Genomic DNA, 16,180 nt, shown 5'->3' with positions numbered 1-16,180 from the left:
TACCAGAAATAAAAATAGAAAATGCTACAAGCACTCAGCATGCCATCAACAGTTTTCTTTAATTTTTGCCAAATTTCCTTAATGCCGCGCTGACATCAAATGTTGTCTTGATGTCGAATGTATTCACTCTCAACTCATTTCTAAGGTGTTATGGTGTGTTAGTTTTGGGTGGATTATTGTAATTATGGTAATAATGAAGTTCAAGAAACCATCATTGTTTTTGTAATAAAAAGGAACATAAATGAATACTAGTAGAAAGGTTTACTGTAAGGAAAGACAGTCTAAAAGCCTCCTCACACTTAGTTTTCGTGCTCTTGGCTTGGGTGATGAATTGATATAAAAAGATATGAAGAGTTAAATGAGCATTCTTTCAAAAATGATCCATTACAAATTGTCCTCTGTTCAATATAGCTCTGCACGCAATGTGCAAGATGACAAATATATTCATGAAGATACATCGAGCACTTGAAGTTGTCATCTCATTATAATGATGCGATGCAAATTTAAATTCTTGATGTACATCCCAAACTTTTAATTCTGCCAATAGTAGAAGGAAAAATGTGTATTTTCTGCAAAGGCAAGTTCTATAATTGAGAAAATGTTTTAATTGGAACTGCTAGTTATCCCAGCAAATTTCAGGAGCTATTTATAAAATGATACCTTGAACGATATTAATACATCACCTGTTGCCTGCAAAAATGGTTTACAGTTATTTCAGGAAAAAACACCTTCAATAATTGCTACTTGAATTTCCTTGATCCCTGTGGTCTGAGCTGTGACACATCCAAGAGGATGTACTCACACAAAGATGAGCAGCACTATTGACATTTAAACCTTTTTTTCAGGAAACCCTGCAGATACTCAGCAAGATTATCAATGTCTGAAGAGAAGATATACACATTTGATTCAGACTGAGACGCATTAGTACTCAGACCTGCTGCTTATCCCCAGCCTCTTATAATTTTTTAAGAGTTTCAACCTCTCTGTTTTTTGTCTATCTTTTTTTTGTCTACCAGTTGATTTGAGGCAGTGTCTGTCCCTATGTTGTTCCTTATTTAATGCAAGTGACAGATGCAAATGTTCACATGACCCTACATGATGGAAGGGTTGTCCCTCTGGCAATGAAGGCTAAGGGGAGTTTTAATGGAGGCTCCTAAATTGTTAGGCATTTCAATAGACCGGCTGAGAAGAAAATGTTTCTGCTGGAAGGCAGGTCAGTAACTGTGGGATACAAATTGAAGACGATTTGCCAAAAAGGCAGGTGGGAAATTAGGAGAATTTTATTAATTAGTAAATTGCTCTGATATGAAATGCATTGCCCTAAAGCCTGTTACAAGCAGATTAATCAGCAACTTACTTTAAATTTCTTCATAGAGTCATACAACACGGAAACAGTCCCTTTGTCCCACCAAGTCCTTGCCGCCCGTTGTACCTATCTACGTTACTTCCATTTACCCGAATTAGGTCTACAGCCATCTGTACCTTGTACTTGTCTAGGTGCTTCTTAAATGTCATGAGAGGTTCTGCCTCCACACTTCTTCAGACTCCAAACAACCTCTGTATAAAAAATAATTCTCCCTCAGATTCCTTCTAAACCACCTATTCCCTCCTAGACCTCCCCACCACGGGAAAAAGATGCTTTTTCTATCTGCCCTATTTATCCCCTTCATAATTTTGTATACCTCTTTCAGGTCATTGCTCGGCCTCTTCCACTCCAGGGGAAACAAACTCAGCCGATCCAATCTCTCCTTATAACTGAAATGGTCCAATCCAGGCAATATCCAAGTGAATCTTCTCTGCACCCTCTCCAGTGCAATCACAACTTTCCTATAGTGTAGCAACCAGAACTGCACACTACTTCAGGTTTAGCTGAACCGGTGTTTTATAAAGTTGTAACATGACATTCCAGCTTTTATATTCTATGCCACGACCAATGAAGGCAAGCATCCCATATGTCCTCTTCACCACCTTATCCATGGACTTTTACCCTGTTGTTCTGTTCATCAACTCTCCATAGGGCCCTGTCATTTACTGTGTACGTGCTATACTTATTTGCCCTCCGAAAATGAACCACACCACACTTGTCAGGATTAAATTCCATTTGCCATTACTCTGCTCAATACTGTATATCATACTGGAACCTGAAACAACACACCTTGCTGTCTGTGACACCAATTTTTGTATCAGCTGCACACTTACTGATTATCCCTCTTATATTCGCACCCAAGTCATGAATGTATTTCACAAACATCAAAGATCCCAACTCTTATGCTTGTGATATACCAATGGTTTCAGACTTCCAGTCAGAAAAGCAACCCTCCACCCCCACCCTCTGCCTCTTATTACCAAGCCAATTGCGGATCTATATGCTAGCCTGCCTGGATCCTGCAGGTTCTAACCTTTTGGATCAGCCTTGAACAATGTCAAGGTTTTGCTGCTTGCAGACATGGGCTGCTTCATTATCTGAGGAGTAGAGAATGGAATTAAACATTGTGTCCCCGCTTCTGACTTTATGATGGAAGGAAGGTCATTGATGAAGTACTGCATGGAAGATGGTCGGGTCTAGCACATCATCCTGAGAAACTCCTATAGTAATGCCCAAGGGTTGAGGAGATTGTTCTCCAACAACTACAACCACCTTTACTCTTTATTGCTCATTGGCTCTAGGTAAATCCATGATGGCTGAATGCTGCCATCATGTCTGAGACAGTCCTCTCACTTCCATTCAGCTCTTTGGTCTGTATTTGGACCAAAGCTGTGCTAAAGTTTGGAGCTGAATTATCCCAGGAAAACCTGAACTAAGCATCAGTGAGCAGTTACTGGTGAGCACTACTGATGATACCTGCCACATTTTACTGATGTTTCAGAGTAAACTGATAAGCCAATACTGGATTGCAGTTGTTGTCTTATTCGAGGGCAGCTCATACCTGGGATTTTTTTCATATTTTGCATAGTGGCTGTAATGAAGCATGGCTAGAGGTGTGGCTAGCTCTGGAGCACAGCTTACACCTGGGATGTTGTCAGGATGCACTCATGGGGGTTAAGGGTTACAGGGAGAAGGCAGGAGAGTGGAGTTAAAAAAAATCAGCCACGATTGAATGGCGGAGCTGAGTCGATGGGCCAAATGGTCTAATTCTGCTCCTATATCTTACAGTCTTATGAACTGGTCTCCACCATTGTTGAGGATGGGGATACAGATGGGAAGAGTCACCTCTTCCCAAGGAAATGGAGATTGGGTAACAGTCCGAGTTGGTAATCTACATGGAGCTCATGAAGTCACAGTCTGGAATCAGACCTTTTTGACCACTGAGTTCACCATCATCCACCCATTTACACTAACCCTTCATTAATCCCATTTTTTTATTTTCCCACGTTCTCATCAACTCCCCCCAGATTCTTCTGCACACCTGAACACTAAGAGTAATTTACAGTGGCCAAGTAACCTACCAAATCACATGGTGTTGGGATGAGAGAGGCAAATGAAGTACTCACAGGAAACCCACCTGGTTACAGAGAGAACGTGCAAACTTGGCACCAACAGTACCCAAGGTCAGGATTGAACCAGGGTTGCTGGAGCTGTGAGGCAGCAGCTCTTCTAGCTGTGCCACTGGAAGGCCTCCTTCCAGAGTGTAACCTTGCTGTGATTCAGGCACTCCTTATGCCATACTCAAGGAAGTGACAACTTAGGAGCAGAGCTTTGCTTCTTCTTCACTTTAAGAAAATGTGTTACAGCAGAGCCCGTGTGAAGAAATAGGCTGTTTGCCAGCAAAATGTAGTCAGTCATAATTGAGACACAAGAGACTGCAGATGCTGGAACCTGGAGCAACAAACAATCTGCCGGAGGAACTCAGCAGGACGAGCAGCATCTGTGGGAGGAAAGGAATTGTCGACGTTTTGAATTGAAACCCTGCATCAGGACTGAGAGTGGAGAGGGGAGATAGCCAGTGTAAAGAAGAGAAGGGCCAGTTGGTGATTGGTGGACCAAGGATGGGTGAAGAATGATGGGCAGATGGAGCCAGGTAGGGGAGGGGAGGGGTGGAGTTGGGAGACAGAAGCAGGCGGGTGATAGGTGGAGGCAGCCAAAAAAAAGGCAGATGGAACCAGGTCAGGAAGGTGAAGATGGAGACAGCTAGCAGGGTGATAAGCAGGAACACAGAGGCTACAGGGGTCAATGGTGAATGGGAGAATACTGTAGGTAAAATTTGTGGGAAGTAGGTGGACGGAACTAGGAGAGGGACTGGTTGGAAAATAGGTGACGTGGGGGCTGGAGGGCTGTTATGAGAAAGGAACAAAAATAGGAGGACTGGAGGTGGATCGAAGGGAAAGAGGGGGGGAGGGGGAACACAGGAGGTAAGGGATACCTGAAATTGGAAAATTCAATGTTCATACCATTGGCTTGTTGCTCCAGGATGTCATCCAGGCTGCAGTGCCAAGCAGTCTTCATCCAATAGTGATATGTTAGAGTGTGGATGTGGGGCATTTGGTCTCTGAATGAGGTACCCAGTCAGTCCCACTATGCTACAATTTCCCCATAGCTCTGCAAGTTCTCCGCCTTCAAGCATTTATTTAATTTCCTTCGTATAAAAGTTATTATTGAATCTGTTTCAGCCTCCCTGCTGGCATTTTCTCTTTGCTTGAAGTTAAAATTTATAATGCTAAGATATGTGCTCTTAACGTGCTTGTTCTCTTAGATCACATGATGTCAGCTGAATAATTATTGTGGCTGATCTGTTGGTCAGTTGTGGCAGCTGAGGTGCAGACACACTTATCTGGTCAGCAACTAAACAGGCCTGTGAGCCACAGAAGAAATATGTGCAGAGTTAAAATGGGACTTTAGAAAATGTTGCACTATAAGTTAGTGCTTTAATTCATTGGAGCCTTGGATGTCCTTGGCTGAACTGAGCTGTCGCTCCCCAGCTTGTGAAACCCAGCTTCTGTTTGTCTTCAATCTTTCTTTTGCTCTTGCTGCGCAGGGCTGGCAGTTTGCACAGCTCTGTTCTCAGTGCTTAAAGAAGTAAAATAGTCTCTTGTGGAGCTGTGCCCAGACTTTGCAGCTGGTCTGCCATGTGAAAGTGGAGGAGCTGTTGTAGAAATTTGCAAACTTTGTACATTCTGGCGAAATTGGCAGATCTTGATGACTTTAATCAGCCTTTCCTTTTCATTTGTTCTTGGGATGTGAACACCTGAATTTTATTTATTGGACATCCTTTAATGGCCTGAGGACTTTGGCTGCAAACACATCCTGGATCTGTGGCAGTCAATGCCAAAAAACACCACTTCCAATCATCTGCTGCATTGAGTTCAGTAAGTTCCTCATCTGAGTTACTGACAAAGGATCAGTGCTGTGTCCCCTGTTGTTTTTCTTATGTATTAATAACTTGGTTGAGAATATAAGTAGCATGGTTAGTAAGCTTGTGGATGATACCGAAATTGTCGGTGTGGTGGACTGTGAAGAAATTTGGCTTAAGGTTATCACAGGATCTAGATCAACTGGGAAAGTGAGCAAAGGAGTGACAGCTGGAATTTAACTCAGAAAAGTGCAAAGTGATGCATATTGGGAAGTTAAACCAGAGCAGGACTTACACAGTAAATGACATGTCCCTGGAGGGTGTTGTAGAACAGAGAGACAGAGGGGTACATGTACATACTTCCCTGAAAATGGTGACACAGGTAGACAAAGTGTTGAAGAAAGCATATGTCATGCTTGAGTTCATCGGATAGAGTGGTGAGTTCAAGAGATTGCAAGTCATGCTGCAGCTGTACAATACATTGGTGAGACCACACCTGGAATGTTGTGTGCAGTTCTGGTCTCCATGCTATAGGAAGGATGTGATTAAGCTAGAGAGGGTGCAGAAAAGATTCACAAGGATGTTGCTGGGACTGGGAGTTTTAAGTTATGAGAAGAGCCCAGGTAGATTGGCATTATTCTACCTAGAGTGAAGGAGGCTGAGGAGAGACATTATAAAGTTTTATAAAATTGTGAGTGGTATTGGTATTGGTATTGGTTTATTATTGTCACTTGTACCGAGGTACAGTGAAAAACTTGTCTTGCATACCGATCGTACAGGTCAATTCATTACACAGTGCAGTTACATTGAGTTAGTACAGAGTGCATTGATGTAGTGCAGGTAATAGTTAGTGACATAGAGTTTAAATTTAAAAGTGTATAATGATTATAGTGAGGGTAATGAGTAGATCTGTAGAGAGCAGCTTGCAATGAGTTGCCATGCTCTGGTGCCATTTTTTGGATTGTCACAATCTTTTTCCCAGGGTAGGGGAGCTTAAAACTAGAGGGCAGAGGTTTAAGATGAGAGGGGAAAGATTTAAAGGAGATGTAAAGGGCAAGTTTTTCACACAAAGGTTGGTGGGTATATGGACCGAGCTACCAGAGGAAGTGGTAGAGGCAGGTACAATTACAATATTAAAAGGACGTTTGGACAGGTTCAAGGATGGAAGAGGTTTAGACGGATATGGGCCAAATGCAGGCAGATGGAACCAGCTCAGGAAGAGATGTGGGTCAGCATGTACATTGGGCCAAAGGGCCTGCTTCCGTGATGATTAACACTATGACTTCATAACTCTATGACAAAGCATGCATTTCTCTCACTCCAAGCCAACCACATGATGTGGGACACAGCATGACTTGTTGTGGTGAAGTTTGAAGTCAGGGATCCATCAGTTGCTCCTAGATATTAAGCTTTTATAGACTTGCATTTACGTAGCAACTTTCATGACCACGAGAAGTCCCAAAGCACTTTACAGCCCTCAAACTTTTTTTTTGCTGCTGCAGTAAAGTAGGAAATGTAGCAGCTAATCTCTGCACAGAATGCCGACACAAACACTGATGTAATCATGACCAGGTAATACATATATGGGTGAACAACTTATAATGAAATATTTACGATTGAAATAATGACTAAAATGGTAATATGTTACTCCAAATCAGCCCTGAGTTACTTAAAATCTTTATTTTGTTACCTTATAAAATATACTGAGAAATGAATCTGCCTGTCACACATGTATAGAATTCATTCTAAAGCCTGTCATCAATTTCAATTATCTTCCAGTATGGTTGGACCAGCCGTGACCTTCCAAGTTGATGTCAATGGTCAAAACCTGTCAACTGCTGATGTAGTGGACATTGCAGGTAGGAATATTGCTTTTACTCTGTATGTAAAATCTATGAAAAGAACCTTGCTGTTATCACTACCACCAACCCACCCCCACCACCAAGAGTCAAACACGCACAAGTAAATTGACATTTAATGGAAGAGACAGTCAAGAGGCTGGTGCCGCAGATGGGAAATTGAAGTGTAACAGCACTGAGTCAATTAAGACAGCCGGTGACTTCATTGTTTGTGGAAGAGATGGATGTAAATTAAGAGATGTAGACATGGCATAGAATAGTGAAATCTCTCCGTGCATTGTGCTTGGAGCAAAATTAAAATTAGGACTTGAAGATGATAATAAGCAGACAATAAGGTCACTGAAGGAGACAGTTCATCCCATTGGTAAATGCTGATTGCACCATCTGACTGAGCAGCACCTATCTCAAACTGAAATCTAATGGTCACAAAGCAATATTTTCCTGGAGAAGGTCCCTGTGAACGAACTGAGAGACCAGTTGCGCGGGATGTAGGTGTTGGACTTGCTGTGACATTATGCATGAATGCTGAACCGTAAACAGAAAATGTGTGTTACAAATGGACCCTCTGAAAGTCGGAAGATTTTTTCTCTTAGCAGTTTTTAGTAGAAAGATGACATAGCTTTATTGGGTGTGGGGTGGCAGCATTGGGCCAATGGAAAGCATTTTAAAAAATGAAGAAGCAGTGACATTATCCATCCTTCTGAAGAAATTTAGGTTGGAGACAGTAATGGCTGCCATGATACTCTCAGAGTCTGGCCAGTGCTTTCCTTCATTGTTTCTCATGGCATCAGAAAAGATTTGGTTGAAAAAAAAGTCCATATCTTTTCCTGTTGTGTCTTTCATTGGAGCAAATGCAATTTTCCTGCTCCCTCACCGAACTGTTCAGCATATTTTGTCTGTGAAATTTTGTCTTTAATTTTGGCCTTTATTTTCTGGCATTCACACCTGCTTGGAGCTTTTTATCACTTCAAAAAGTAGGTGATTTCAACCATTTTTGGTCTAAATCGGATGACTTCCCACTCAATTATTTTGAATCATAGAATCACTGAATTGTTATAGCACAGAATGAGGTCAATTGTCTCATCCAGTCTGTACCAGCACCCATTCCACTACTCTCCCTGTAGCCCTGCAAGATCACTAACCTTCAGTTCCTTCCTGAGAGCCTCGCTTGATTCTGTCTCCATCAGGACAGCTTCTATCCTGCTGTTATAAGACTATTGAACGATCCCCCAGTACGATAAAGTGGACTCTTGACCTCACAATCTACCTCATTATGGCCTTGCACTTTATTTTCTGCCTGGACTGCACTTTATCAGTAAGTCTAACACTTTATTCTGCATTCTGTTATTGTTTTCCCTTGTACTACCTCAATGCACTGAAGTGATGAAATGGATGGCATGCAAAACAAAACTTTTCACTGTACCTCAGTAAACGTGACAACAATAAACCAATAATAAATAACCAATAATAATAGGTGGTGTACCTACCACTAGTTTGGCAGGGGGATGGGAACCAGTGTGATAGGTCAGAGGTTGGTGCATTTAGTGTACAAGTAGATGCAGAGTGTAGAAAGACTGAAAGGAAGGATTGGAAAGGGCAAAATTGCAGTCAGTTGGATGGGCTGAAGTGTGTCTACTTTAATGCAAGAAGTATCAGGAACAAAGGTAATGAACTTAGAGCATGGGTAAGTACATGGAACTATGACGTGGTGGCCATTACAGAGACTTGGCTGTCACAAGGGCAGGAATGTCTGTTGGATATTCCGGGGTTTAGATGTTTCAAAAGGGACAGGGATGGAGGTAAAAGAGGTGGGGGAGTGGCTTTGCTGATCAGGGACAGTGTCACAGCTGTAGAAAGGGAGGACGTCCTGGAGGGATCGTCTTCTGAGTCAGTGTGGGTGGAAGTCAGAAACAGGAAGGGAGTGATCACTCTACTGGGAGTATTCTACAGAGCCCCAATAGCAGCAGATATGCTGAGGAGCAGATCAGGAGGCAGATTTTGGAGAGGTGCAAAAATAACAGGGTTGTTCTCATGAGTGATTTCAACTTCCCTAATATTTATTGGCACCTCCGTACTGTAAAGGGAATAGATGGGGCAGAATTTGTTAGGTGTGTCCAGGAAGGATTCCTGACAGAGTATGTGGACAGGCCGACTAGAGGAGAGGCCATTCTGGACCTGGTGCTAGGCAGTGAGCTTGATCAGGTTTCAGATCTCTTGATGGCAGAGCATTTTGGAGATAGTGACCATAACTCCTTGACCTTTACCATAGCCTTATGGAAGAATAGGAGCAGACAATATGGGAAAGTATTTAACTGGAGGAGGGGGAATTATGATGCTATTAGGCAGGAACATGGGAGTGTAAATTGGGAACAGATGTTCTTGAGGAAGTGCACAGTGGAAATGTGGAGGTTGTTTAGGGAGTACTTGCATGGGGTTCTGGATAGGTTTGTCCCATTGAGGCAGGGTAAGGATGGTAGAGTGAAGGAACCATGGTTGAATATCTTGTCAAGAGGAAGAAAGAAGCTTACCTGAGGTTTAGAAAGCATGGATCAGACAGGGCTCTGGAGAGTTAGAAGGTAGCCGGGAGGGAGCTTAAGAATGGACTTAGGAGAGCTACAAGGGGCCATGAGAAGTCCTTGGCAAGTAGGATCAAGGAAAACCCCAAGGCATTCTACACGTATGTGAAGAATAGGAGGATGACTAGAGTGAGGGGAGGACCGATCAGGGTTAAAAGAGGAAACATGTGCCTGGAGTCGGAAGAGGTAAGGAGGTCCTTAATGAATACTTTGTTTCAGTATTCACCAGAGAGAGAGACCTTGATGTTTGTGAGGATGGCGTACGACAGGCAGATACACTAGGGAATGTCGATGTGAGGAAAGAGGATGCGTTGGAAGTTTTGAAAAACATTAGGTTAGATAAGTCACCAGGGCCAGACAGGATATATCCATGGTTTTTATGGGAAGCGAGGGAAGAGATTGCTGCACCTTTGGCGATGATCTTTGCGTCCTCACTGGCCACAGGAGTAGTGCCAGATGATTGGAGGGTGGCAAATGTTGTTCCTTTGTTTAAGAAAGGAAGTAGGGATAACCCTGGGAATTACAGACCATTGAGCCTTATTTCAGTGGTGGGCAAATTACTGGTGAAGGTTCTTAGAGACAGGATTTATGGGCATTTAGAGAACCATAGCTGATTAGTGACAGTCAGTATGGCTTCTTGAGGAGCAGGTTGTGCCTCATGAGCCTGATTGAATGCTTTGAGGATGTGACAAAACATATTGATGAAGGTAGAGCAGTGGATGTGGTGTACATGGATTTTAGTAAGGCATTTGATGAGGTTCCTCATGGAAGGCTCATTCAGAAAGTCAGGAGATATGGGATCCAGGGAAACTTGGCTGTGTGGATTCAGAATTGGCTCGCTCAAAGAAGACAGAGGGTGGTGGTAGATGGAGTGTATTCTGCCTGGAGGTCAGTGACCAGTGGTGTTCCGCAGGGATCGGTTCTGGGACCCCTGCTCTTTGTGATTTTTATAAATGACTTGGATGAGGATGTGGAAGGGTGGGTTAGTAGGTTTGCTGATGATACTAAGGTTGGTGGTGTTGTGGATAGTGTAAAAGGTTGCTGTAGATTACAACAGGATATTGATAGAATGCAGAGCTGGGCTGAGAAGTGGCAGATGGAGTTCAACCCGGAAAAGTGTGAAGTGATACACTTCGGAAGATCGAATTTGAAGGCAGAATACAAGGTTAATGGCAGGACTCTTAGCGGTGTGGAGGAACAGAGGGATCTTGGGGTCCACATCCATAGATCCCTCAAGGTTGCCGTGCAGGTCGATAGGGTTGTTAAGAAGGCATATGGTATGTTGGCCTTCATTAGTCGGAGTATTAAGTTCAAGAGCTGCGAGGTAATGTTGCAGCTCTATAGAACTCTGCTGAGACCACACTTGGAGTATTGTGTTCAGCTCTGGCTGCCTCATTATAGGAAGGATGTGGAAGCTTTAGAGAGGGTGCAGAGGAGATTTACCAGGATGCTGCCTGGATTGGAGAGCATGTCTTTTGAGAATAGATTGAGTGAGCTAAGGCTTTTCTCGTTGGAGAGAAGGAAGATGAGAGGTGACTTGATAGAGGTGTACAAGATGATAAGAGGCATAGATCGAGTGGACAGTCAGAGACTCTTCCCCAGGACGACAATGGCTAACACGAGGGGGCATAATTTTAAGGTGATTGGAGGAAGATATAAGTGGGATGTCGGGGTAAGTTTTTTACACAGGGAGTGGTGGGTATGCGGAACGGACTGCCGGCAGAGGTGGTGGGGGCAGATACATTAGGGACATTTAAGAGACACTTAGATAGACACATGAATGATAGAGAAATGGAGGGCTATGTGGGGGGGAAGGGTTAGATAGATCTTAGAGCAGGATAAAATGTTGGCACAACATTGTGAGCTGAGGGGCCTGTACAGTGCTGTTATGTTCTATGTTCTAGAAAAGGGTTGTTCTCCTGTCCCACTGCTATGTTTTGTCCAGAATTGTAAATCCATGCCCTGGTTCCTCAAAGCATCCACTAATGAGAACAGTTTGCCTTTATTCCTCCAACCTAAATCACTCATGATCTCCTGTATCTATTTCGAATCTCCTCTCCACTTTCCATGCTGTAAGGAGAACAACCACAAGTGCTCCAGCATAACCATTTATGTTAGTTTTGCCAATTCACAATCTATTGCTATCTCTTTCTTTTACACTGCTTACAATATCATGGTGCCATTGAGAAAGTGGGATAAATAGTTTTCTATCTCATCAACTAAATCATTTATAAGTCTTGTTGAGAGTTGTAGCCCCAATAAATGAGCTTACAGGACAACCGTAGTCTCATCCTGAAAATCCCAAAAAAAATTTGCAGAGGAAATGTGAAATAAAAATGGTAAATATTGGAAACACTCAGCAGGTCAGGCAGCATCTACGGAAAGAGAAACAGCATCAATGTCTCAGGATATGACCTAAGATTCTGTTTTTGTTTCCATAGTCACATACTGCCAAGTTGAATACCTGTCCATTTTGCTTGCTTTGTACCTCTTGCTGTACCCCAGTTTCCTAGCCAGATCAGTGAATTGTCTTCAGCTCTGTGAAGTTCAACTTTTGTTAACAAACTTTATTAAGGATTTCTAAAAGTCCACATCAAAGTCAAGTTTGCTCTGTGTACTTCCTTACATTTCTTCAAAAAATGTAATTGTGTTTGTCAGGCGTCTTCACAGCTCCAGGCTGCCTCTGTGTGTGACTGAAGATTTTCAAGGTCACTCCATCTGTAATTGTGAACCATAGAAATCTGCCAACAACAGGTGTTAAGCTCATTGTACCATAATCTTTTGGCTTCCCCCTCTCAATAAACTTATGCAAAGGTCTGGTTTTTGAATCTCAAGAATTTAGGATAATTATAGTTCCTTTAAAATCCTGGGATTTGGATTATTACTTCTGAGAATTTGCTGGCCTTTAACACCAGTATTTTCTTCACTACTGTTATGCTATTCAGTTGATTTTAGTAAGATATTAGTTTCCTTGAAACATTCAGTTTCCTAACTTCTCCCTGACTATAAAATCTGGCTCCGAGTAATCATTCGATATGTCTGTCGTATTTTTAGTTCTAGTCTCACTTGATTCCATTTTAAGGGGTCACATTGTTCCTGAACACCATCTTCTTTTTCCTAATATAAATCAAACAATTTTTATGTTGATTTTTATGCCTCTTACTTTCTTTGTAGCACTTACCATCTGTTTTATCATCTTGTGCTGCTCTTTGTATCCATGCCAATTCCCAGGGTCTGCTTTAATATTTCCCTTTTCATCTATTTTTTTCTTTTAGTTTTATGCCATGCCTTATTTCTTTGGTTGCCTAGCTGTTTTTTCTTGGCAGGGAGTGCACCTGATCATTTCTTAGTATAAACTGTTCCTGCATTATATCAATGCCTCCTGTTGATCTACTGTGATTTCACCCATTTGCAGATCGGTCTAATTTACCGCAGGGCAGTCTCTGTCTCACTGCACACAGGCAGAGGCTGCCCATGATAAAATAACAGGTCCTAAATGGTGCCTAAATATTAGCTCTTTTACACTTCTACCTTTTGAGCACTTCATTGAGTTCAATAATTTTATTATTGCTATTAGATGAATATTCAAATATTTTTAGACTTTTAACTGAAGCTGTCTTTTCACTAATTGCTAAATCTAATTTGGCCTGCCATCTTGTTTGTTCTAGAGCATGTTGTTGTGGAAGATTATCCTGAACAAACTTTTCTATTCCTCATTTCTTGATTGTAAAATGTTCCTTGTCTGCTTATCTCTATTATGTCCTGTCATCATTGAGGTGATTTCATCTTTAATGATTAAGGCCAATTCCCCCTTCCCACTAAACATCTTTCTTTTATCACCTCCTCTTTCCTGTGCACCTGATAACCTGCTATATAGAGTTATTAATCCTCTCATGGTGAAGCAATAGCTACCATGTCAGGTAAGCTGCAAGCTGAATAGAGAAACATGCTCCATGTTGAAAGTGCTCTCAAGAGTACGAAACCCAGAACACATTTATCATTGTTCTCAGTCAACTTTATACCAACAAAGATGCCTGTCTGCTCACCAGGCCTGGTGCGAGGTGCAGATGTTGATGTTATGGTGTAGATGTTCAACTTAACCAGCCTTTATAGAAACACACTGACAATTATTTCCTTTTGAGGTGAAAGTGTGGCAGCTGCAGTAACAGGAAGATAACTGATGCACGGAACCAATTTCATGTACATAAAGTAAGGAGAGAATCTATCCCATGGCATTATAATCTGACCTGAAGCTCGATGGTTTTGTCCATTGGTGTTCTGGTTAAAATGTTATCTTTGTGTTTGAAAAGGTCTGTGTTTGGATTTATCAAAATTTGGTGAAAAAAACAGGCACAATCAGACTTTGGTGATGTATCTGTGATGAGATGTGTACAGTTGACATTTGCTTCCTTGTATGGGACACTCAGGTTAGGTAGATTTATCAGGAGAATGCTTCAGCCTTTATAAGTATGGCTTCAAAATAGTTATGCCCCTGTATGCTGCCTGATATTATTGCCTTGTACACAGGCTTATACTGTCTTCTTGTGAACCAGCCATGTGGTGACATTAAGTCCCTGCATACTGGATATCTGATGCCCGTGTAGCCCTGTGTGCTTTCACGTCTAACAATGCCCTCTCGATAGAGGTGGAGTTAGTTGTATCTCACAGCATCTCCAAGTGCAGTTGATAGCATGAGTTTGTATATTTGTCTTTGGCCCAAATCCAAGTTTAATTTGCCACACTTATGTACCATGAAGGTACTATCTCTTAAAAGTCTTGACCCTGGGATGGTGATATCTATTGATTATTTTATAGCAGCAGATTGTTTCTTCTCAACCGCATCCACGTACTTCAAAAGTTTTTATGCTTCTTTGAACGATACCGTCCCAACAGTCTGAGATGAATTGGTAAGATGTCCTTGGGACTCCTTCAGGACATAGAATGTTCAGGTGCGTAGAAATCAAGATGCAGAAGGTATTAAGTTCTTCATTATAAACAAGTAGGTTTCAGTATCAGTACTCAAAAGTCTTTAGATCTGCAACCTACTCTGGATTCACTTTTGACCCAACTAATAAGCAAAGCACCATGGAATTGGAAGGAAACTGAGCTGTACTACAGCTCAAGTGTTCAACAGTCCATTTAGTTGCATGAAAATGGTTGGCCAGAGATCCTTCAGCTCATTGCCTCAGGAACAGATTATTGGAAAAGAGGCTGCAGATGCTGGAACCTGGGTCAACACACAAAAGGCCTCAGCCCTTTGTCACTCGAGCCAGTCACCTTCCAGCTTCTGGCGCTATTCCCACTCTCCCCTCCCCCATCTGCCTATTCAAACCTCCCCCCCTTCCCCCCAACCCTCCTCAATAGATTCACCTATCACCTGCCAGCTCTTGCTCCATCCCTTCCCTTCGTCAGAACAGGGAATGAGAGAAAAAAAAGTTAGTTTTAAAGAGATACAAGAGGCTGCAGATGCTGGAACCTGGAGCAACAACCAATCTACTGGAGGAACTCAGCGGGTCAATCAGCTTCTATGGGGGAGAGGAATTGTCAACGTTTATGGTCGAAACCCTGCATTAAGGGTTCAGAGGGGAGCTGCAGAGAGTGGAGGAGGGATGAATATGATAAAGGGAATAGCTGATAGTGTTGCAGTATGGATGAGGTGATCTGGTCAATAGATAAATGAGAATAGCTAGAGAGAGAGAGAGAGATTGAGAAATGAAACATAAAAGCTATGAAATGCAGGTCTGCAAAAAATGCTCAATAGTGGGGAAGAAACCGAAATATTATTGTACATGGATGACCTACACCAGAAAAGACCAGTTCTGATACCAACAGAGAAAGCAACTCATCTGAAGCTGTTCATTCAATGTTGACTCCAGAAGGCTGCAACATGTCCAAATGGAAGCTGTTTCTCAAGCTTCCATTGGACCTCTTTATAACAGTGAAGGCAGCCACAGAGAAATAGATCAGAGCAGGAGTGGGATGGAGATTTAAAGTGGGAGGCAACTGAAAGCTAAGGGTCACTCCAACAGACTGAATGCAGGTGCTCTGCAGAGTGACTACCCAATCTATGTTTCCTTTTTTCCATTGTAGATGAGGTTACATTGTGAGCACTGAATTAAGTACCCTAGATTGGAAGAAGTGCAGGTAAATTGCTCTTCACCAGGACAAACAGTATAGGTCCCTGGATTTTGAGGAAGGGAAAGGTAAAAGGACAGGTTACATAATGAAAAGGGGAGTGGTTGGTGGACCATAAGGTCCCAAAGGGAGTCCTCCCTTTGGAATGGTGAAAGGGAGGGCAGGGAAAATGTGTCTGGTGGTGGAGTCTCATTCAAGGTGGTGGAAGTTGTGAAAGAAAATCCATTGAATGTGGAGGCTGCTGGGATGCAAAGTGAAGACCGGAGGAACTCCATCATTGTTCTGTAGAGGAGGAGAGGATGCACAAACAGAGGTGTGGGAA

At 42.4% G+C, this 16,180-nt stretch overlaps 1 protein-coding gene across 2 annotated transcripts in view; it reads left to right on the top strand.

Moving 5' to 3' along the window:
* ptprn2 (protein tyrosine phosphatase receptor type N2) overlaps positions 1-16,180 on the top strand; it is a 771,544-nt gene that overhangs the window by 366,458 nt on the left and 388,906 nt on the right. For both annotated transcript variants that reach the window (XM_052016228.1, XM_052016227.1), the window contains exon 11: positions 7,068-7,147. In XM_052016228.1, the coding sequence (XP_051872188.1) occupies positions 7,068-7,147 (80 nt within the window). The remainder of the gene's footprint in view (positions 1-7,067; positions 7,148-16,180) is intronic.

The sequence above is a fragment of the Pristis pectinata genome, chromosome 5, assembly GCF_009764475.1.
Source record: "Pristis pectinata isolate sPriPec2 chromosome 5, sPriPec2.1.pri, whole genome shotgun sequence".
Lineage (NCBI taxonomy): Eukaryota > Metazoa > Chordata > Chondrichthyes > Rhinopristiformes > Pristidae > Pristis > Pristis pectinata.
Note: the sequence above shows the minus strand (reverse complement) of the source record. Positions and strands in the feature narration are given on the sequence as shown.